The sequence below is a fragment of the Phyllobates terribilis genome, unplaced genomic scaffold, assembly GCF_046119375.1.
Source record: "Phyllobates terribilis strain yellow unplaced genomic scaffold, ASM4611937v1 Scaffold_9__5_contigs__length_417890890, whole genome shotgun sequence".
Lineage (NCBI taxonomy): Eukaryota > Metazoa > Chordata > Amphibia > Anura > Dendrobatidae > Phyllobates > Phyllobates terribilis.
In genome coordinates, this window is record NW_027362769.1 from 74,303,221 (window position 1) to 74,326,448 (window position 23,228).

General features: G+C 45.4%; 1 protein-coding gene across 2 annotated transcripts in view; it reads right to left on the bottom strand.

Moving 5' to 3' along the window:
* ERBB4 (erb-b2 receptor tyrosine kinase 4) overlaps window positions 1-23,228 on the bottom strand; it is a 1,557,095-nt gene that overhangs the window by 59,090 nt on the left and 1,474,777 nt on the right. For both annotated transcript variants that reach the window (XM_073646618.1, XM_073646617.1), the window contains exon 25: window positions 22,102-22,272. In XM_073646618.1, coding sequence (XP_073502719.1) covers window positions 22,102-22,272 — 171 coding nt within the window. The remainder of the gene's footprint in view (window positions 1-22,101; window positions 22,273-23,228) is intronic.

Here is a 23,228-nt window from a genome sequence, read left to right on the forward strand (position 1 = left end):
GTTGTGCCTCAACAACTAGAGGGCATGTCATTGGTGTGGCCAGCCTCACAGTTTGATATGCACTACACTAGGTCAATCCTTGATAATAAAAAAATATTCTAGCTGTGAATCTGTTGTATGGTATCAGATCACTGCATGACGTGAGCAAAGACCTATGGGGATGCCGCTGGGATGCTGGGGAATGAAGAGTATAATTTTTTACTTAACCAGTTTAATGCTCATGGCTACATTTTTACAAATCCAAGAACATTTAAGAAGTTGTGCTTTTTAGCCTTTGGGTACAAACAATGATGTCTTCAATTAATTGACATATACCAGAAATCTTTAAAATGTGTAGCAGTTAAATACAAAATCTATGGTATAATTTACATACAATAGGACATCCAGCTGAAAACAGAAAACGTCACATTAGACAAAAGTGACGTTAAATGGAATCTGTCACCAGGTTACCGCTGAGAGCAGCATAATATAGGGGCAGAGACACTGATTCCAGCAATGTGTCACTTTCTACCAGTTATTTATCTGCTGGCAATCTACCATTTCTCTGAATGCTGAGCTCTGTATAACCCCACCCACCATTGCTTGGCAGCTTTCTGTGTACACTGTGCATAGGCAGAAAGTTGCAAATAAGTGGTGGGGGTGGGGTTGGACTATCTCAAAGCAGGATCACTAGTCCTCTAGTAAAAATCTCCTGCTGATAAAACAGTGATTTTATAAAAACTACAGCAAGCAGCTCAATAAGTGACACATCGGTGGAATCAGGATCTTTGCCCCTACATCATGTTGCTCTCAGGTTAGGTAGACAAATATGGTGACAGATTCCCTATAAAGAAGTTTTCTGGTTTCAGCTAATCAATGTTGTTCCGTGTGATGGACACACAGGTACATGACTTGTTCCAGTTTCAGCACCGTTATCAGAGCCGTGTCTTCTAACTAGCCATGTACCTGTGCGTCCATCACTTGATCGATTACTGATTTTTATCCTCTGAAGCTAATCCATGAATGTTGTTACTGAATGACTGCAAGTGGAGATATAAACCATCAAGAACTGATGCAGACAGTGTAGTAGAAAATACTATAACCTTTATGAAAAAAAATATATATATTTACTTGTTAAAACTATAATAGCCATGTGACATACACAAACCATACCCTAAATAACAATGTGAAGATCATCACTGTGAAACGTCTGCCTCTAGTCACATACAGTAAATGCTAATTGTAAATATTTACAATGTAGCCAATTCAATGTAAAAAGAAGTCTTCAACACCAAGATGTACTAAGATATATTATAAGGGGGCGAGACATAAAATCCTCCCAGATGCCTGACTACCTCCTCCTGAAGCATGCCACAATTAGATTTGGGACGGTGCATGCTTGGGGCTACCTTCAGGTGTGCACAGCTGGCTTTGTGTGACCCGTGTTATTGAGCACAGAGCTGATCTCTGCAGGATGATGACAGCATTCTCTGACAACAAACAAGGGCCTGTCTCTGGGGCCCCTCTTTCCAATCTGGTTTTGATCTCTTCTCTGATCAGTTGCAAATAGCAACCAGTGCCTTTGAAATGGAGCTGGTGTTTGCTCGGGGAGGATGGGATTCGGACTTGTTTGCTTGGCCAAATCACTGGAGGGACATTTTGAGTTGTTCACTTCAAACATGTCTTTAAAATACAAGAAAGCCAAGAGTAAAGAAGCACTAGAAATATCCACTTAGGTCAGTGCATTGATTTATCTAGGATAGTCATTGGATAATCACACTAGTCCCTGTTCTTCACCACATGTGTGATGATTCCTCGTTGCATAATATGGGCCAGAGTTGGATAAGAGAGAACTGGGAATACATACGTTAGTGGCATGTTCTCAAAATAGGAGTATATACTTCTCTTCTAGATCATTTGTCTGCAATTACTATCAAAGCATCTAGTTATTACCGTAGAGTAGATACATTAAAATGATAGATATAATTCAATATGGTGTTGACAATCTCCAGCAAACATTGCCACAGATGATCTAGCTCCCCAAGCCATTCAGGGATTTGGTCAAAAATCACATAATTTGTTATAAGGTATTAAAAGGCTTCTATTTCCTCGCTGTTTATGAACTTCATAAAGTGATCTGATATCATGATTAGTTACTAGTGTTGAGCGAGCACTAAAATGCTCGGGTGCTCAAAGCTCGGGCCGAGCTCGCCGTGATACTCGGGTGCTCGACCCAAGCAACGAGCCAAATGTTAGTCTATGGGAAACCCGAGCATTTTTGCGGCGGTACCCCCGGCGGTCTTTTAAAAGCCTAACAAGTGCCCAAAACGATAGTGACAGTGCTCAAATGACATGGTGCCAGCATGGGCATCGCCCCAGGAAGCATTTCTGACACCCAGGTCACTGCTGTCAACAACGTGGTCAGAGGTATTAAACATCTTTTAAGGGCTCACAATAAAACGTTCAAAAACGAAAATGAAACTGCTTTTCTGTGAAATATGTTAAGGAAGTTCCTTTCCAGGGTAAAGACTTGTGTATAAGGTAAAATAAATAACCAAAAACAAAAATACTCCTCCACACCTTGGGCTATGTTCACAAGTAGCATTTTTTATGCATTTTTGCACTTTTGTATTGCTTTCAACAAATGCATTCACCGGGAAATGTCATTTTAACATTTTACAACCTTATCTGATCATGTGCTGTGTGACACATGCATACAGTGCTGAAAAGACATGGGAAAAGCATGGAGAAGACCCCTGGAAGCATCCCTGACACCCAGGTCACTGCCTAAAAGTGTGCCCATCAGAAGTCATCCTTGCCGCATCAGAAGGTGCAGACTTGCAACTATCCCCGTGCAAGTTCTTGTCCCAGGGCAGTGTTCAATTGTACCTCCCCCATTCTTTGCAATGCAAGCGCAAATATGCAGCCAACCACCCACCCACCCCCAGGCTGCAATACCATACTGCTTGCTTGCACTTGAAATTGGGCCTTTTAGGCATGTGGAGCCGGAATCTGTCCACCACGTCATGGCTGCGTTGGCGGCCTGGTATCCATACTCAGTCCCCAGCCGCCCGGCGGCCAAGTGTCCATACTCGGTCCCCAGCCGCCCGGCGGCCGGGTGTCCATACTCGGTCCCCAGCCGCCCCGCGGCCGGGTGTCCACACACGGTCCCCAGCCGCCTGGGGGCAGCCGGGTGTCCATAAACGGTCCCCAGCCACCCCTATTTCTCCTTGGAACATCCCCCCACACACTTTTCTTAGCCCAGCCTACTTTAGGTCAGCATTGGACGAGCCCACCAGAGAAACAGACTCCTCCGGTGGGCCCTGGCTTCTCCATCAGGGGAGTTGAGAGAGCCAAGGTGAGGAGCATGATGATGATGATAGAAGTTAGCATCTGCTTTGTTTTCTTTTAAAGCAAGCGTAAGTGTGCAGCCTGCCACCCACCCACCCCCAGGCTGCAATGCCATACTGCTAGCTTGCACTTGAAATGGTGCCTTTTAGTTTGGAGGAGGCCGAAGCTGGCCACTACCTCATGGCTGCTTCGGCAGCGAGGTATCCATACTCAGTCCCCAGCCGCCCCTATTTGTCCCGGTGTGCCTTATACATAAGATTAAGCGCGCATACCAAAACATTACCTGGAACCTCCCCAGTGCATTTAGTGCAAAGGACAGCCTATTCCGCTGTAGTGTGTGCATGCCAAACCCCTGTTCATGGTACATGCAGAGATGCCTCCCACCCTGCACCTATCGTTGCAGACTTACAACTATCCCCGTTCAAGTCCTTGTCCCAGGGCAGTGTTCAATTGTACCTCTCCCATTCCTTGCAATGCAAGTGTAAGTGTGCAGCCTGCCACCCACCCACCCCCAGGCTGCAATACCATACTGCTTGCTTGCTTGCACTTGAAATTGAGCCTTTTAGGCATGTGGAGGCGGAATCTGGCCACCATGGCTGCATTGGCGGCCTGGAATCCACACTCAGTCCCCAGCCGCCCGGCGGCCGGGTGTCCATACTCGGTCCCCAGCCGCCCCGCGGCCGGGTGTCCACACACGGTTCCCAGCTGCCTGAGGGCAGCCGGGTGTCCATAAACGTTCCCAGCCACCCCTATTTCTCCTTGGAACATCCCCCCACACACTTTTCTTAGCCTGGCCTGCTTTAGGGCAGCATTGGATGAGCCCACCAGAGAACCAGACTCCTCCGGTGGGCCCTGGCTTCTCCATCAGGGGAGTTGAGAGTGCCAAGGTGAGGAGCATGATGATGATGATAGAAGTTAGCATCTGCTTTGTTTTCTTGGAATGCAAGTGCATGTATGTAGTAGCGGCTAGGCCTGAAGTGGTCAGCGTTTTGGCGCATATCCTACCTCCTCCGAGGATTGCTGGATGTTTTCCTGCTACTATCCCAGTTCTATGACTCCAGTTAAAACAAAGCTTCAGGTGATAAATGATGGATGAGGCAGTGGCAAAGGAGAAAGAGCAGGAGGAACAGGGACCATTCACATCAATATCAGGCCAGTCAACCACATATGTCTTGTAGGATATGTTTCTGTAACAAAAGGAGCGGTTCGGCTACACAGTTATAGGGCATACAGTGAGTGCAATGCCTACCAAAAATTTGGAGGCACTCCAATGCCCCTTGGAAATGACATGGAGGTCAGAGGGCCTTAACTAAACCGTTTTTTCCATTTATAGTAACTGGGTCTCCTGTACACTGTTGGCCTAAGCAGTGAATGGAAGGCTTTCCAAAAATTATGAGGAACTGCAATGCCCCTTGAAACAGACGTGGATTACAGCGTACTAAAAACCTTCTACCCATTATTGGGGAGTGAGTCTCCCTTAGTTTTCGCCTTTGCACTGAAAAGCAAAAGCTGACTAAAATTAGGAGGAAATGCAATGCCCGTTGGAAGAGACGTGGAGGTTAGAGGTAATTAAAAACAACATTTCAATGCCCCTTGGAAGAGCTGTGGAGTTAGGAGTGGCTTAAGAAGACGCTTTTAATGCCCCTTTGAAGAGACGTGGAGGTCACAGTAGCTTAACAAGATGGTTTTAATGCCCCTCGGAAAAGTGGTGGAGGTCGCAGTAGCTTATCAAAACGGTTTTAATGCCCCTTACAAGAGCCATACAATACAGCATCTTAAAAACATTATTCCCATTATTGGGGAGTGTGTCTCCCATAGTCTTTGGTTATGCCTTCCAAGCAAAAGCTGCCAAAAATTAGGACTGAGGAACTTGCAATGCCCCTTACAAGAGCCATGCAGTACAGCATATTACAAACATTATTCCCATTATTGGGGAGTGTGTGTCCCATAATCTTTGCTTATGCCTTCCAAGCAAAAGCTGCCAAAAATTAGGAGGAAATGCAATGCCCGTTCGAAGAGTCGTGGAGGTTAGAGTTAATTAAAAACAACATTTCAATGCCCCTTGGAAGAGCTGTGGAGTTCAGAGTGTTTTAACAAGACGCTTTTAATGCCCCTCGGAAAAGTGGTGGAGGTCTCAGTAGCTTAACGAGACGCTTTTAATGCCCCTCAGAAGAGACGTGGAGGTGACAGTAGCTTAACAAGACGGTTTTAATGCCCCTCGGAAAAGTGGTGGAGAACCCAGTAGCTTAACAAGACGGTTTTAATGCCCCTTGGAAAAGTGGTGGAGGTCCCAGTAGCTTAACAAGACGCTTTTAATGCCCCTCAGAAGAGACATGGAGGTCCCAGTAGCTTAACGAGACGGTTTTAATGCCCCTCGGAAAAGTGGTGGAGGTCCCAGTAGCTTAACAAGACGGTTTTAATGCCCCTCGGAAAAGTGGTGGAGGTCCCAGTAGCTTAACAAGACGCTTTTAATGCCCCTCGGAAAAGAGGTGGAGGTCACAGTAGCTTAACAAGACGCTTTTAATGCCCCTCAGAAGAGACGTAGCGGTCCCAGTAGCTTAACAAGATGGCTTTAATGCCCCTCGGAAAAGTGGTGGAGGTCCCAGTAGCTTAACAAGACAGTTTTAATGCCCCTCGGAAAAGTGGTGGAGGTCCCAGTAGCTTAACAAGATGCTTTTAATGCCCCTCGGAAAAGAGGTGGAGGTCACAGTAGCTTAACAAGATGCTTTTAATGCCCCTCAGAAGAGACGTGGAGGTCCCAATAGCTTAACAAGACAGTTTTAAAGCCCCTCGGAAAAGTGGTGGAGGTCCCAGTAGCTTAACAAGACGCTTTTAATGCCCCTCGGAAAAGTGGTGGAGGTCACAGTAGCTTAACAAGACGCTTTTAATGCCCCTCGGAAAAGTGGTTGAGGTCACAGTAGCTTAACAAGACGCTTTTAATGCCCCTTACAAGAGCCATACAGTACAGCATCTTAAAAATATTATTCCCATTATTGGGGAGTGGGTCTCCCACAGTCTTTGCTTATGCCTTCCAAGCAAAAGCTGACAAAAATAAGGACGGAGGAACTTTCAATAATGGCAAAACGGACCACGGTCACCCTGGTAGTATAGTGGTGGTGGACGCTGAGGATAAGGAGAAGAACATAAAACCGCCGAAATGAGGAAGAGTATACCCATGTGTGGGTGTGAAGTGGTGCATGTGAATACACCTCCCAAAATAACACACTGGATTTGACTTTATGTTACTCTGCTGTCATTTGGTGGTGATGAGAAGTCTGGCTCAATCCAGCCCTTGTTCATTTTGATAAGGGTCAGCTTGTCAGCATTGTCAGTTGACAGGCGAGTGCGCTTATCAGTTATAATTCCCCCAGCGGCACTAAAAACACGCTCCGATAACACGCTAGCGGCAGGGCAGGCCAGGACCTCCAAGGCATACAAAGCGAGTTCATTCCAAGTGTCCAGCTTGGATACCCAATAATTAAAAGGCACAGAGGAATCACGGAGGACGCTGGTACGGTCGGCAAGGTACTCCCTCACCATCTTTTGAAACTTTCCACTCCTTGTGAGAGTACCCTGCGCCTCAGGGCCTGTAAGCTGGGCGGGTCTCAGAAAACTGTCCCAGAACATTGACAGTGTTCCCCTGCCTCTGCTGGATTAGAGTTGCCTCTCTCTCGCTTGTACGCCTTGGTTGGCCAACGAACTGTGACCTCTGCCGCTAGCGTGTTCAGATGGGAATTTTTTTAAGAGTTCTGCAGCAAGGGCCTTCTGGTACTGCCCCATTTTTGTAGACCTCTCCACTTCAGGAATAAGAGAGTGAAAGTTCTCCTTGTAGCGGGGGTCTAAAAGTGTCACCAACCAGTAATGACTGTCACCCAACATTTTGACAACGCGAGGGTCACGGTTAAGGCAGCGTAACATAAAGTCAGCCATACGTGCCAAACTGGTAACGGGCAAGACTTCCGTGTCCTCACCAAGATGACGACTGACCATGCTCTCCTCGTCCTCCTCCTTCCTGTCCTCAGGCCACCCACGCTGAACCGACGGTATGACAGTTGTACAGGTACTACCGTCTACAGCGCATGATACAAGCTCCTGTTCTTCCTCCTCCTCCCCCTCCTCCTCTCCCTCATTGTCCCCCAATGCACGTTGGGATGAGATGAGGCAGGGCTGTGTGTAATCGACCGCTACGGCTTCTTGATCCATCTCATCATGCTCTGGCAGCAATGCCTCCTCTTTAATTCTCTGCAGAGAGCGTTGCAAAAGACAGACAAGTGGAATGCTGATGTTAATGATGGCATCATCGCCACTCACCATCTTGGTGGACTCCTCAAAGTTTGTCAAGATGGTACATATGTCAGACATCCAGGTCCACTCCTGAGGTCTTATATGTGGAGTCTGACCTGAATATCGACGGCCTTGTTGCAGCTGGTACTCCACAACTGCTCTCTTCTGCTCTCAAATCCTTTGCAACATGTGGAGGGTAGAGTTCCAAGGTGTGGGGACATCACACACCAGTCGGTGTGACGGAAGCTGCAAACGCTGCTTAAACACAGCAATGGCGGCGGGAGCTGTAGCCGACTTGCGAAAATGAGCTGACAGGCGGCGTACTTTGACGAGCAGATCTGGCAACTCGGGGTACGATTTAAGAAACCGCTGAACCACGAGGTTAAGCACATGAGCCAGGCATGGTACGTGTGTTATCTCGCCTCGCCTCAGAGCCGCCACCAGGTTACGGCCATTGTCACACATGACTATGCCTGGATGTAGGTTCAGCGGTCTCAGCCACAGATCGGCCTGCTCTTTCAGAGCTGTCCACAACTCACAAGCAGTGTGAGGTTTCTCACCTAAGTTTATGAGTTTCAGCACAGCCTGTTGCCACTTGGCGGAGGCAGTACTGCAGTGCTTCCAGCTTGTAACTGATGTGGTGATATCTGAGATAGAGGCTGAACATGAGGAGGAGGAGGAGGAGGATGCGCAGGAGCTGTACACTGTGGGGGCAACTCTGACTGACATAGGGCCCACAATCCTCGGTGTGGGGAGGATGTGTTCCGTCCCAAGGTCCGACTGGATCCCGGCTTCCACTATGTTTACCCAGATGTACCGTCCCTGGCCACAAGCACTTGTCCACGTGTCCGTTGTCAGGTGGACTCTCCCAGTAACTGCGCTGTTGAGGGCACGGCAGATGTTTTGGGACACGTGCTTGTGTAGTGCGGGGATGGCACACTGGGCAAAATACTGTCGGCTGGGGACCGAGTACCGAGGAACGGCCACCGCCATAAGGTTGCGGAAGGATTCCGTCTCCACCAGCCTAAAAGGCAGCATTTCCAACGCAAGCAGTCGTGAAATGTGCGAATTTAGGACTATGGCCTGTGGGGCGATAGCTGCGAATTTCCGCTTTCGTTCAAAGGTCTGGGATATGGACAATTGAACGCTGCGGTGGGACGTGGACGTTGATGCTGTTTCTTGAGAAACTGCCATAACAAGTGAAGACTGAGAGGAGGGGGCATCTTTGCATGCAGTATGGACAGGGGATTGACTTGCACACACAACAGGGGGTTCTATTGCACGCACAACAGCGGAAGAAGCAGTGGTGACACCCACTGACACTGGTCGTGGACCCTGGGGTTCGCCCCACAAAGTCGGGTGCTTTGCTGCCATGGGCCTGATCATGCTGGTGGTGGTCAGGCTGGTAGTTTTGTCACCCCTGCTGATGCTGGCATGGCAGGTGGTACAAATGGCTTTTTTGGGGTTATCAGCAGAGTCTTTAAAAAAATCCAGACTCTGGAAGACCTACAGGTTGTACTGGCAACATCCCTCGTGTTGGTGTTACGGGGAACTGTTGCCCGCCTTCTGTGTGCGGCCACCACACTGCTTCTTCCTGCCTGTTGGGGTTCTTTGCCTCCCTCACCCTGTGTGCTGCTGGCCTCTCTCTGCATGTCTTCCTGCAATGTTGGGTCAGTTACTCGATCATCCACCACCTCCTCCTCTTCCACTTGCGCACCATGATCCTCCTCCTCACTTCCTGGCAATTGTGTCTCGTCATCATCCACCTCTTGTGACAAATTGCCAGCGTCGACTTCCTGTGGCCATGGCTGTTCCAATATTTGGGCATCGCTACATGGGATCTCCTCTTCCACCACTTCAAGCGGAGCAGGCGAGGGGCACAAATCTGGAAATGGACCAGTGAACAGCTCTTCAGAGTGTCCAAGTGTGGGATCAGTTGCTGTCTGATGACACTCGGCATGGGGGGAAGAAGGAGCATCAGGGTGAGGAGGAGTATGCGGTCGAGACTCACGGCTACTAAGAGTTGACAGTGTGGAAGACGGACCGGAGGTGGTGGTGCCCAGATAACTGGAAGTATTATCTGCTATCCAATTAATAACCTGTTCACACTGATCAGTTCGCAATACTGGTGTTGTTCTGTGCTTCCCTAGTAATTCGGTCAAGAAGTGGGAGCGAGAAGATGTGGCTGTTGGTTGTGGCACATTTTCACCTTGGCCACGGCCCCGTCCTCTGCACGCACCATCACCAGAACATCCAGTTCCACGTCCCTTGCCCATTGTAAAGGAAGTAAAATAGCTTACACTCGCACTATCAATGGAAAAAGGGTAATAAAAAGTAGATTAGAACTGTGGAAGAGGAAAACCACAGTTCTATTTCTCTGGTCTACACCCGACTCTTTTAAACAATCTGAACAATCAGGGAGAAACTATTACTGTTTTTCTTTACGGAAAAAATACCAAAAGCTGAATAATAGAGATTTTTTACCGTGTAATGGCAAAACCACAGTTATTGTTCACTGGGGTATACCAGAAAATTTTAAATAGATATATTTGCGGCTGAACAGTGAGCGACACACTCAAACTGTTTTTTTTTTAGGTAAAAATGGCCCAAAAGTGGATAATACAGAGATTTGACCCATGGAACTGCAAAACCACACTTGTATTTCTCGGGCCTACACCAGACTATTTTCAACAGATATATTTGTGTCTGAACAATCAGGAGACACTACTGTTTTTCTTTACAGCAAAAAATGCAAAAAAGCAGGATAATACAGAGATTTGACCCGTGGAACTGCAAAACCACACTTGTATTTCTCGGGCCTACACCAGACTATTTTCAACAGATAGATTTGTGTCTGAACAATCAGGAGACACTATTAGTTTTTTTTTTACGGCAAAAAATGCCAAAAGCAGGATAATAGAGATTTTTTACCGTGGAACAGCAAAACCACAGTTATAATTTACTGGTGTATACCAGACTATTTTCAACAGATATATTTGTGTCTGAAAAATCAGAGACACACTTTTTTTTTGGGGGGGGGGGGGGGACACCAGAAGGTTAATAAGATGGGTATTGGTACAGTGTGAAGGAGGAAAAAAAAAATAGGATTTAGATGAAAAAAAAAGGATTTTTCCTGGCCCCCGAGACCTGGAGCTAAGTCCAGCAATTTCAGCAACAGGAGCACACAGGATTGTAATGCAGCGTTTGCTGGTATAACCACTGCATCTCCAATACAGCCTGCCTGCCTGATATCTGGGATAGATATTAGTCCTGAGAAAGACTGTTTGTTTGATCTGGCAGCCTTTACAGACCCTACACTAACTATTTTGCAGGATATATCTCTCCATAAATCAGCAGCGCTGTCCCTACACTGTCTGATCCGGAGTGACTGTCCAAGATGGCGGCGCCCGGTTTTAAATACGCGAGGTGACGCTGTGCGGCCAGCCAATCACTGTAATGCCCACAAACAACATGGCTGCGGCATTACAGTAACTGGCTGGCAATCCCTGCATGTTCATTGGCTCTGTAAAGAGCGCCAAACATGCAGGGCGGAGACCCGAGCTCCCGCCCGAGTAACCCGGAAGTGCTCGGTGCTCGCCGAACATCCCGAGTAGCGTGATGCTCGGGCGAGTACCGAGCAGTTTCGAGCATGCTCGCTCAATACTATTAGTTACCACTAGTTTTATATGCTGTTGGAAAACAGTTGGAAAGGCGGCGTTCTTTGGTCTGCTTCATTTACCGCCGCGGTTCCGGTCTGGCGTCCTCCAGCTCCCAAGCTGCAGCTGCTGTTGCGCGCACCGTGCGCTGCTTCCTGGGCACTGTGCTTAGGGCGCGTGCGCAAGCACTCCCTTCCTCTTAAAGGGGCCGCACACGCTGTCCTAAAGAGTCCCCGGCCAATGGCCGGAGGACCACTCTTATATAAAGTACCTCCTCCAAAATGGAGGTGCCTGTGCAAGGTTGTTGTTTGTGTGCTAATACTCTCCGCAGCCCTCAGGTTCCAGTGCCTTCCAGTCTGTCTATCAGACGTGCCCGCCAGCCTGTCTATCAGCTGTGCCTGCCAGCCTGTCTATCTGCCGTGCCCACCAGCCTGTCTATCTGCCGTGCCCGTCTGCCTGTCTACCCGGATCACCTGTCAGGCCACCTGCAGTGTCTGCCTGCTTGCCTACCTGGATCACCTGTCTGGCTATCTGCCGAGCCTGCCTGCCTACCTACCCGGATCACCCGTCAAGCTACCTGCCGTGCTCATTCGCTGTACCAGTCAGCTTCTGCCATCTGACCCATGGGAGTCACCTGCTCTCACACAAGGTCGGTCCCAGAGTGGCACCTGGTCCACCTGCCCGGTCCCTCCCTGGTTCACGGAGTCGATTAAGCCACTGTGTGGCCAGGGTTGGTCCGAGTTGGCACTTAGTTACGCCCCTCTGGTCCCTCCTTGCATTTCAGCACAGAGGTTCCACCACCTGGACCCGTAACAGTTTGTACACGCCATGGATCCTGGTGGCTCCGAGGCCACTTTGCTCTCAGACCTGTACCAAGAGGTCTCTCGCCAGAGATCCCAACAGGATACTATCCTGTCCTATCTGCGGACAGTCAACTCCCGCCTGGACGCACTGTCCACCCCGACTGTGTAAGTCTCTAACCGAGCGGCACCAGCTCCGGCGGCACCTCAACCCAGTGGCGCTGTGGCACCCGGCTTTGGACCCCGGCTCTCTGCTCCTCCACGTTTTGGAGGTGACACCGTCCTATGTCTTGGCTTCATAAATCAGTGCACGCTGCACTTTGAACTCCTGGCACACCAGTTCACCTACGACCGGGCCAAGGTGGTGTTCATCATGTCTCACCTCACCGGAGAGGCGTTGGCGTGGCTTAACCCTCTGTGGGAGAGAGAGGATCCCCTGGTGCCCGATCTTCAGGCTTTCCTCGCTGCCTTCTGGAAGGTGTTCGATGAGCCCGGACGAAAATCTTCTACTGCCTCCTCACTTCTCCGTCTCCTCCAAGGGAGTCTCACTGTGGGCCAGTATGCCGTACGTTTCCGAACCCTCGCATCTGAACTTGCCTGGAACAATGAGGTCCTGGTGTCCACCTTTTGGGAGGGCCTTTCCGGACAGATCAAGGATGAGCTAGCCGGTCGTGACATACCACCCTCCCTGGACGACCTGGTGTCATTAGCTACCTGGATTGACATCCGTTTCCTGGAACGCGCTAAGGAGATCGTGAACTGCTGGCCATCAAATTAGCGCTAGAGGAGTGGCGCTACTTGCTTGAGGGGGCTCTGCACCCGGTGGTCATCTACACTGACCATAAAAACCTTGCGTATTTGCAGACCGCCCAGAGACTAAACCCGCGTCAGGCCAGATGGTCTTTGTTCTTTGCTCGATTCTGTTTCAACCTCCATTACCGCCCAGCAGACAAGAACATTAAAGCCGATGCTCTATCCCGCTCTTTTCTGTCTTCCAACCTGGAGGAGGAGCCTCTGCACATCATTGATCCCTCCAGAATAATGACTGTTGCTCGGTTTGACCTGTCTCATCTTCCCCCTGGTAAGACCTTTGTAGCGGCTCAGGATCGGAAGAGGGTCTTACTCTGGGGCCATTCGTCCAAACTGGCTGGCCATGCCGGCCAGAGGAAGACACTTCTTCTCATTAGCCGGCACTATTAGTGTCCCACCCTGTGCAAGGATGTTGCGGATTTTATCGCGGCTTGTTCCTCTTGTGCCCGTAACAAGATACCCAGGCACCTTCCAGCCGGTCATCTCCTTCCTCTTCCCGTGCCTTCCGCTCCGTGGCAACATATTGCAATGGATTTCATCACAGATCTTCCTGCATCAGCCAGCTGTACTGTCATTTGGGTGGTCGCTGACCGCTTCTCCTAGATGGCTCACTTCATTTCTCTGCCTGGTCTTCCGTCTGCACCTGTGCTGGCTAAGGACTTTATCCATCACTTCTTCCATCTCCATGGATTACCCCTCCACATTGTCTCGGACCGAGGAATTCAGTTCACTTCTCGCTTTTGGAGAGCCACGTGCAAGCTTCTGGATGTCTCTTTGGTTTTCTCCTCTGCCTACCATCCTCAGTCCAATGGTCAAGTGGAACGTATCAATCAGATCCTTACCAGCTTTCTTCGGCACATTGTCAACGCTCACCATAGCGATTGGGTTGAGCTCCTGCCCTGGGCCGAGTATTCCTATAACAACCATGTGAGTGAGTCTGCTGCTAAGTCTCTGTTTTTTGTGGTCTACGGTCAACACCCCCGGATTCCGTTTTCCGTCTCCGCTTCAGTGGACAATCCTGCCACGGAGTCTCTCGTCAGTGAATTTTCTGCAATTTGGGAGGACACTAGATCTGTGCTTCTTCAGTCCTCTGAGCGGATGAAGAATCATGCTGAAAAGAGATGTTTGGATCCACCTCAATTCCATCCGGGAGACAAGATCTGGCTTTCCTGCAAATATGTCCGTCTCAAGATACCATCATATAAGTAGGGTCCGCGGTTCATCGGTCCATTCGAGATTCTGAACCAAATAAATCCAGTGGCTTACAAGCTGAAACTTCCGGCCTCCTTACGGATCCCCAACTGCTTTCACGTGTCTCTCCTCAAACTGGTTGTCCTTAATTCTTTCTCTGACGATCCAGGTACCGCTCCAGCTCCAGTCTCCGCTGAGGACGTCTTAGAGGTAGAGAACATTTTGGCCATCAAGAGGGTAAGAGGAAAGACTTTCTTTCTTGTGTATTGGAAAAGGTTTGGTCCTGAGGAGAGATCTTGGAAGCCCAGGGAGTACAATCATGCCCCTCATCTTCTTGAAAAATTTCTTGCTGGCCTAAAGAAGAGGGGCGTAAAGGGGGGGTACTGTAGCGTCGGCGTTTCTGCCTCCTGCCGGGCAGAGACGCCGTTCCTCTCACCGCCGCGGTCCCGGTCCGGCGTCCTCCAGCTCCCCTGCCGCTGCTGCTGTTGCGCGCACCGCGTGCTGCTTCCCGGGCACTGTGCTTAGGGCACGAGCGCTCCCTTCCTCTTAAAGAGGCTGCGCACGCCGTCCTAAAGAGTCCCCGCCCAATGGCCGGAGGATCACTCCTATATAAAGTACCTCCTCCAAAATGGAGGTGCCTGTGCAAGGTTGTTGTTTGTGTGCTAACACTCTCCTCAGCCCTCAGGTTCCAGTGCCCGCTAGCATGTCTATCAGCCATGCCCGCCAGCCTGTCTATCAGCCGTGCCCGCCAGCCAGTCTATCAGCCGTGCCCGCCAGCCTGTCTATCTGCCGTGCCCGCCAGCCTGTCTGTCAGCCGTGCCCGCCTGCCTGTCTACCCGGATCACCTGTCAGGCCACCTGGCATGTCCGCCTGCCTGTCTACCTGGAACAGACAAAATGATGACGCTTAAAAGAAATGTCTCATAAAAGTGGCCCTCCATCCTGGAACTGAAGAATGACTATACAATTGTCATTTGTAGTCACCCAATCTGGTGCTTTCTGTTGCCTCCAGCAGGCTGCTTCAATGAGACCAATTTCTCGATCACTGCTGAAGTATAGGGAGCAGTAGCAAGTGTGAACCATGCCGCCACAGGAAAGGCAGTGGACGTGCGGTTCTTAATTATCACGGTGCTCGCCATGCCAAAGGCTCAGGAGCAGCCCGCCTCTTTAAAGGCTGCTCTATGGACAAACTGTGCACATTAATATCTTCATATGCAACTCTTTGGAAATATTTGAAAGTAACTCTATGGAAAAACTTGATATAAGTTTTGCACAAAGTGTCCAGGTTATTCAGGATACATTATGTCTATACAACTTGAATATCTAAGAACTTGGCTCATTATGCCAAAATTACACAAACTGTAATGTATAATAAATGTTATTCCCATAGAACCCCATTAACTTACAAAATACTTTTACGATCTTAGTGGGAATATTCTCACAGTTTTCTTGCGAATATATGGCAAGACAATAAAGAGAGAAATGTGCAATGTCAAAATGCATGTAGTGATTTTTTTAACAATCGTATAGCACTGTGTTTTTTTATATTCTGTCTGTAGTATGACACAATAAAGGAAAACTTACAGAACTAATACATGTAAAATATGTAATAATATGTGATGTTACAGGACTGAAGCCTGCAGATATTGTTCTCTTGACTAAACTTTCTGTTTCCTTTGGCTTTCTTTAGTCACTTTATAAGTATATTGAATCTACAGTTCTACATTAATGTTCACAGAATAAGATTAATTCCCGTTATACAAGTAGATAATAATGTGGATGCTGATTTAGATTCATGTATCTATACAACTCCTTAATATAATATTTTAAGTGTCCCCAAACAGCTGGTTCACTTTTACTTATAAAATTACATAATTTAAAAGGAATCTGTCAGTAAGATCAACTTCTCAAAATTACATGTAAATCCATCTACACCTTTATATCATCTATCTGCTGCAGCATTACCGAGTGATTAGCATTTTAATCTATGTGCAAATGAGGTGTTAAAGGGGTATTCCCATCTCCGAGATCCTATCCAAATATGTAGTAGCTGTAATAATAATAATATTAGCAAATACCTCCAATTAGAAATGTTTTATAGTTTTTCTGATTTGCTATGTCTCTTTCCTCATGTGCAGGCATTACAGGACCTTAGATATCCATGGTTATGACCACAGGTATAGTGACAGTTAGTTAGCTAGTTGCTAGTGGTTGTAACCATGGATACCTAAGGTCCTGCAATCTCCTGCACATGAGGTAAGCGACATAGCGAATCTGAAGAACTATGCTACTTTTCTAATTGGAGGTATTTGCTAATATTATTATTATTATTACACCTACTACATATTGGGATAGGATCTTGGAGATAGTTGTGACAGAGCACTTGCCGAGCCATTATCTCCTAAAGTTGTTTCCCCACCAAGCACCCTCTTTAACTTGACTGATAACTCACCATTTATGTGGCTGGAAATCAAATGGTAAGCTATCAATCATGATAAAGAGTCAGGTTCTGTTCAGAAAAAACAACTTAGAAGGGCAAAGTTTACAGAAGTGCTCCATCATGCCCAGAACTTGTACATTTAATTTGCGTATGAATAAACACACTAGTTACCAGGAATGCGGCAACAGATAGAAGATTTAAAGGTGTTCATAGACTTAATTTTGAAAGACCTGCATGCCCATTTTGGGTTGAAGGATGGTTACTCTAACTGCCAGCTCCCTTTAAGATCTTCAAAGTCTTCCATACAAACAGTGTAGAACCCAAGGTGACACCTCCACCTCCTCCAAGATGATGGACTAGTGTTTTTCTTGATATTTCCTTGTGTATGAATCATGTTCCACTTCAGTGTACAATAGAAGGAAGATCAGTTACGGACTGAAATACATCCAATTTGGCAGCTGTGCAATCTCCTGTCACAAAATCTGACCTCACAAACACATTGGAAAAGTGTCACAAATGCAGAAAGAAGCAGAATAAACAGTCTGAAAGATGGGTAGTGCGAGAGAAAAGGATGGAGAAGAGACGGACGGGTAGACTCTGTCACATCTGCTCTTCATCTCCTTCTACAAAGCGGTAATCAAGGCACATTCTATGATTCCCAAAGAGCATCATTGAGGGTAAAAGAAGGGGTTCCTGCTAGTTCATGCCGTGAATGCAAGACACTGAAAACTAGAAATTATTTTACTTTTTTAGTGCTGAATAGCAAGTTGATGATAATTTCTTTCTCTTTCCTGCTCCATGGTGATGCCATCGGTAATTGAGCTTCTTGTCTGGTCTTTTTCAAGTTCTGAATGGAGTTGATGAGGAACGGCAATGAAGTGCGGGTCTGACTATGCAGGCAAGCTCAGAAGCATTCACCCCCCACACCCATGCCCAGCTGCGCTGAGATAACACACATGCCAAGCAATATATCATGTCAGACGCACATATAAAGGGAGATAATGGTGTCCTTTTCAGTTTTTCTAAATTGTGCTTTTAAGTATGGACACACAACTACATTACAGTAATAATCTATTTTACCACATTTCAGTAGTTTGATCTCTAGCTATTCTTTACAACATCAACATTTTTGACCTGAATAACAAGTCATGTAAAAAATGTTTCACTGAGACATTAAAAATAGAGAAACCATTATTATATTATTATGAGATAGGGCTGATTTTCAGCATTGAAAATACTTCAGTATAAAGGACAAGGTCACAGTGGACACAGTCAGGATTCGCAAATCTGCTGTGAATAGTAACCATAATCTGCAGCTGAAATCCAGATTTTTGACAGCCATGGATTAACATGCAGATCCACAGGTGGATTAGCTTCATTTTGATCCAATGGAGCCATTCTGTGGTTTTACATTACAGATGTCATGCAAATAACAAACATGATAATCCACTTTGTGATCATTGTATATGATTGTGAATAGGGCATAAAATACCGTGGAACATGCATTAATGGCTACTGGATTCCCAACAAATAAAAATGATGCAACAATCATGAATCATGATTGATTTCCTTTACTGCATATGCACGGTCATTCACAAGATTTTTGTAGAAACTTGTATCTACAGCTGTTTAGTGTGTAGTCACGCTTCTTCCAGGAATAGACCTAGAGGCTTGTGGTTACCACTGATTTGCATGTAGTCACACTTCTTCTAGGCTTTGTCCTAGAGACTTGCATCTATAGCTCTTTTGCATATAATTCTGATTATTCTAGGCCTAGGCATACAGACTTGTGTCTACAGCTATTACATGTCCAGTCATGTTTCTTCTAGGCCTAGACCTAGAGATTTTTTTCTACAGCAGTTGCATGTCACACTTCTTCTAGGCCAGAGACTTGTCGTTAGAGCTGTTTTGCATGTAGTTATGCTTCTTATAGACTTTGCCCTAGGAACTTGCATCTACAGCTGTTTTGCATATAAACTACAGTCTACAGCTGTTTCACATCTAGTCATGCTTCTTCTTAGCATATACATAAAGATTTTTGTGTATAGCCGTTTCATGTGTAGTCACACTTATTTTAGGCCTATAAACTTGCATCTACACCTGTTTTGCATGTAGTCTTGCTTATTTTAGGCCAGTGTTTCCAAAACCCAGTCCTCACAGCCCCCCAACACATCATGTTTTCAAGATTTCCTTAGTATTGCACAGGTGAGAGAACCGGTGGCAGTGTCTGATACTTTAATAATAATTCCATCACCTGTTTAATACTAAGGAAGTCCTGAAAACATGACGTCTTGATGGCAGTGAAGACTGGAGTTTGGGAAGCAATGTTCTAGGCAAAGGCATAGAAACTTGTAGCTATAGCTGTTTCGCATGTAGTCATGCTTCTTCTAGCACTAAACTTGGAGACTTGTGTCTACAGCTGTTTTGTTTTTGCAGTCATGCATCTTCTAGGCCTAGTTTTAGAGATTTTTGTCTACAGCTGTTTCACGTGTAGTCATTTTTCTTCTAGGCATTGGCCTAGAAGAAGCGTGACTACACGCGAAACAGCTTGCATGCAGGTCTCTACTAAGATTTTGTAACCATGGATATGCGGTAAACAAAATTGAACAATGAATCATCAGTGGTGAGTAATATCGCATCATCTTTATTTATTAAAGAGGAATTAACGCAGGGCTTGTGCTATTCTGAGAGTCATCATGAGTGTGCTTGTGGCAGTGCCAGTGTTTTTCTGTTTCTCCACTTGGATTTATTTTACAATGGTTTTCAAAATACATACATAATATATATCTAAATCCTGAAATAATCCACAACATATGGACATGATCTGACTCTTCCACAGATCTAAAGAAATTTCAAATGTTTTTTAAATTTTTGTCAAGATTTTATCTTTGTTCAAGACATTTAAATCTCCTGTGAGAACTGATGAGCTGTCAGGTCCCATATCTGACAGTGCGGTACAGATAAATAACTGTCTGAGGAAAAGTTAGACATGAACATTTCAAACAAATTTTGAAAAGCAGCAATGTATGTAAAGAAAATATTATCACAAAGTCAATGCCAATTCAATAAAGTATCAAGAAAAGTATAAACTGTAGACTCAAACTGAAGTACTGATTGGTATTACCCAGATTCTGAAATGAGCAACTTACAACTGCTGAATGGTAAAATATTACCACAATATTTATATTCATTAACACAATTTATTTAATATTGTAATTATTGTATATATTGTATTTAATATTGTAAAAGTTAATTTGTCTCTTGTATATTACGACTCTGAAATACAATAAATTAGTTTAGAACATTTTCAGTCCAACATGGAGCAACGTGTAGAAAATAATAACTTGTTGAGCCTTTAAATGTTCAGCACCTTGGTCAGCTCAGCACAGAGGACAGCAGACCACCTAGCAATCCTATATGACTCCTTTAAAATATGCTGCCCAAAGGATCAAGCTGGATTTTATTGATTTAGTGGTGGGGAGCCTTTTTTCTGCCAAGGGCCATTTGGATATTTATACCATCCTTCGGGGGCCGTACAAATTGCGCGCTAACTCTGCCCACAAGATACATCCTGTCGCTGCCACTGGTGTCAGGACATAAACTTTCACACTATGCGCTCATAGAGCAAGAAGAAATTACAGGGCTGGGGACTGTCAAAATACAGCTACCGGCCCAAGCACTGTAATCCCCAGGGGCCAGAGAAAAGGTCATCAAGGCCGCGGGCCTGAAGTTTCGCACCCCTGATTTAGGTGATCACAAGGATTTGTAATATTTCTAGATATGGTAAATGCTGAAGTAGACATTAGGTGTAAAGTTATTTACGGGAGTTTTCTGCAAATACAGCTTATTTATTGGATAATGGAAAGTTGAGCATTTTTCCAGTATAAGTTGTGTCTCCATCACAATTTCAAAATTTCTATAGACTTAAAATTGTTGTCCAGGATTTCCTTTTTTTTGCAAAATCAGGGAATATTTAAAAAAAAAAGATAATTCATCCGTTTAATCTCCAGCTGCAAGTCCCCAATAGTCTCTGTTTACTTTGCTGCCACTGATCACAAGCTTTCTACACACATGATCCTTGCACTCTGAGGTCAGTGAGTGACTGCAGCGGTCACGTAAGTACACAGATTGTGATCAACTGCAGGAAAATGAACAAAGACCTTTAGGGATCATAGAAAAAGCAAGTGGTTAGTAGCATATATTTTTACAATATTTCCTGACTTTGCAAAAAAAAAAAGTGTATATCCTGGAAAATCCCCGTCATGAACTGTGTTACTTTGGCAATTAGATATAATCAGGACAGATTTTAGGCCACATGATTTTACTAGTCATTGAGAGCAAAAGACCTTGAAATTGTGAATCATTGTGTTGAAACACAAAGTATATTAAAAAAATATTAAATCATTTAATTACTGAACTATTATTAAGTTACAATGTAGTGATAGATTCCCTAACTCAATTATAATGCCTTTTCAAAGAATAGTGTCCCAGTACAAAATATAACATTAGTAAAACAAATAAATGCAAAACTATTGGTTGAAAACTATTGAAAGCATTACAAACATTAGAGTTTCAAGCACCACTCCAGTGTTTCTTTTACCAGAGTGGTATCACTACTGCTTGTTCCCCGCCCCTAGTAATATACTGACCAGCCGCCGTCTTCTCATGTTATTGGCACCACTCAGGTTGTCTTCTGCTAGTTGTGACCTGCCAGATCACTCCAGTGTTTGCTGGACGATCCGAAAGTCACTACTCAATGTAAGTCTATGAGAGCCAGAATGAGGCAAGAATGAGGATCTCATAGACTTACACTGAGAGCTTGTGACCAGAGATAAGCGAATCCGAACTTAAAAGTTTGAGGTTCGTACTGGACAGTTAGTGTCCGGTACTAAATGCCGAACATGGACTTCTCCCGGAAGTCCGATGGAAAGTTCAGAGTTCTGGGGTAAGAGAGAGAGAAAGAATTTTTTCAAGCTGCAAAGTTCAGGTCAACATACATTTCAATGGGGTTCGGGTTCTGGTTCAAGTTCGGGTAAAATTCTGGTACCTGAACTGGACTTTAGGCTAAAGTTTGGGTCAGGAATCAGAACCCGAACTTCCATGGGTCAGCTCATCCCTACTGCCTCCCAGTCATTCAAGAGCTGCGGCAAAAAGATGGCGGAATGGAACCAGAGTGGCGATAGAAAGAGCAGAAGATAGTGGCTGGTATTTTACTAGGGGCAGGGAACAGACATTAGTGGTACCGCAGAGTGGTGCATTAAGGATATTTTTATGAATAACCTTAAAGAGAATCTCTCACAAGCTTGGGCCTCTTTACAAGTGGCCATAATAAAAATAAATAATAATATAAATTACTCCATAATGCTGAATCAAATCAGCCCTGTCTGAGCTGAGAAGAAGAACAGACCTGACTTTGAAAGTGTTGGTGGGACGACGAGGGTCCTTTAGCCCTCTGGCATTATATAGATGTCCTAATCTAATGAGGGCTGTGTTGATGTCAGGATATATTATAAAAAGATATCAGATTATACCATGTGGTTTTATGTATAACTAATAACATCATGAGCAATTCTTACAGTGCAATCACTTACTCTGTTGGAGTCGATTCGTGTCCTAGAGGTATAGATTGGAGGTGGGATATTAAAGGCCTGAGGGACAAGATACTCCTCGGCATCTATCATATCTTCTAAATCTTCGTCATCCAGGAGATTTTGGAAGAACTTGCTGTGATTAGGACTGGGAAGCTTCATACGGTCATCCCCCTAGAGAAGAAAAAAATATATACTATCAAAGACTAATCTAATCTAGTCTATCCAAAGGCTCCTCCATTTTGAACCAGAACATCGCATGAACTGATTAAAATTAAAATCTGTGTTTTTTGATTATCTGACTTTGGAATGCTGCCCTCATTTTTTGAAGTTTTTATCTATCTATCTATCTATCTATCTATCTATCTATCTATCTATCTATCTATCTATCTATCTATCCAAAGTCTCCTCAATTTTGAACCAAAACGTTGCATGGGCTGAATAAAACGTGTTTTTTTATCATCTGATTTTGGAGTGTTGCTCTCACTTTTTGGAGTTTTTATCTATCTATCTATCTATCTATCTATCTATCTATCTATCTATCTATCTATCTATCTATCTATCTACTTCCTAATATAAACAGGGCTTACCATGTGCACACATTATAAAATAAGGAATTCAATTCCCTTCCATAAGAATGCACTACAGAGCACAAAGACAGCACGCAGCCAGGGGAAGACATCTTAAGACAGTCCTTCTAACACTGCATAATTTGATTTATTCCAGGGACATATTGACTGAATCAGAAATGCTATGCATCAAATGAGACTATCCACATTACCGCTTCTCTATTGCTTTATCTCTGCTTTTCTCCCTGTCTACCCCTCTTACAGAATCAATTTCTGGACAGCGTTTGACAGGGTCTGGTGATTCCTTATGTGAGTTTTTTGGACTGTTACGCTTTGACATGGTATAGAAGGAAGCGACTGAGCACATTCACCTTCAAACTTTGCACAGCTCAGAGGACGGGATTTTAGAAGCTTATTAGCAGTTCTTCTCGGGCTCCATGGGATCTTTTGCGGTTGAAAAGGAATATTTTGTCAATTTTTTTGTTCAAACAGCATTTACATTAAAATGCCGCCAATGGCAAGGCAGAGATTTCACTGATTTCTAGTAAAAAGTAAATTTAT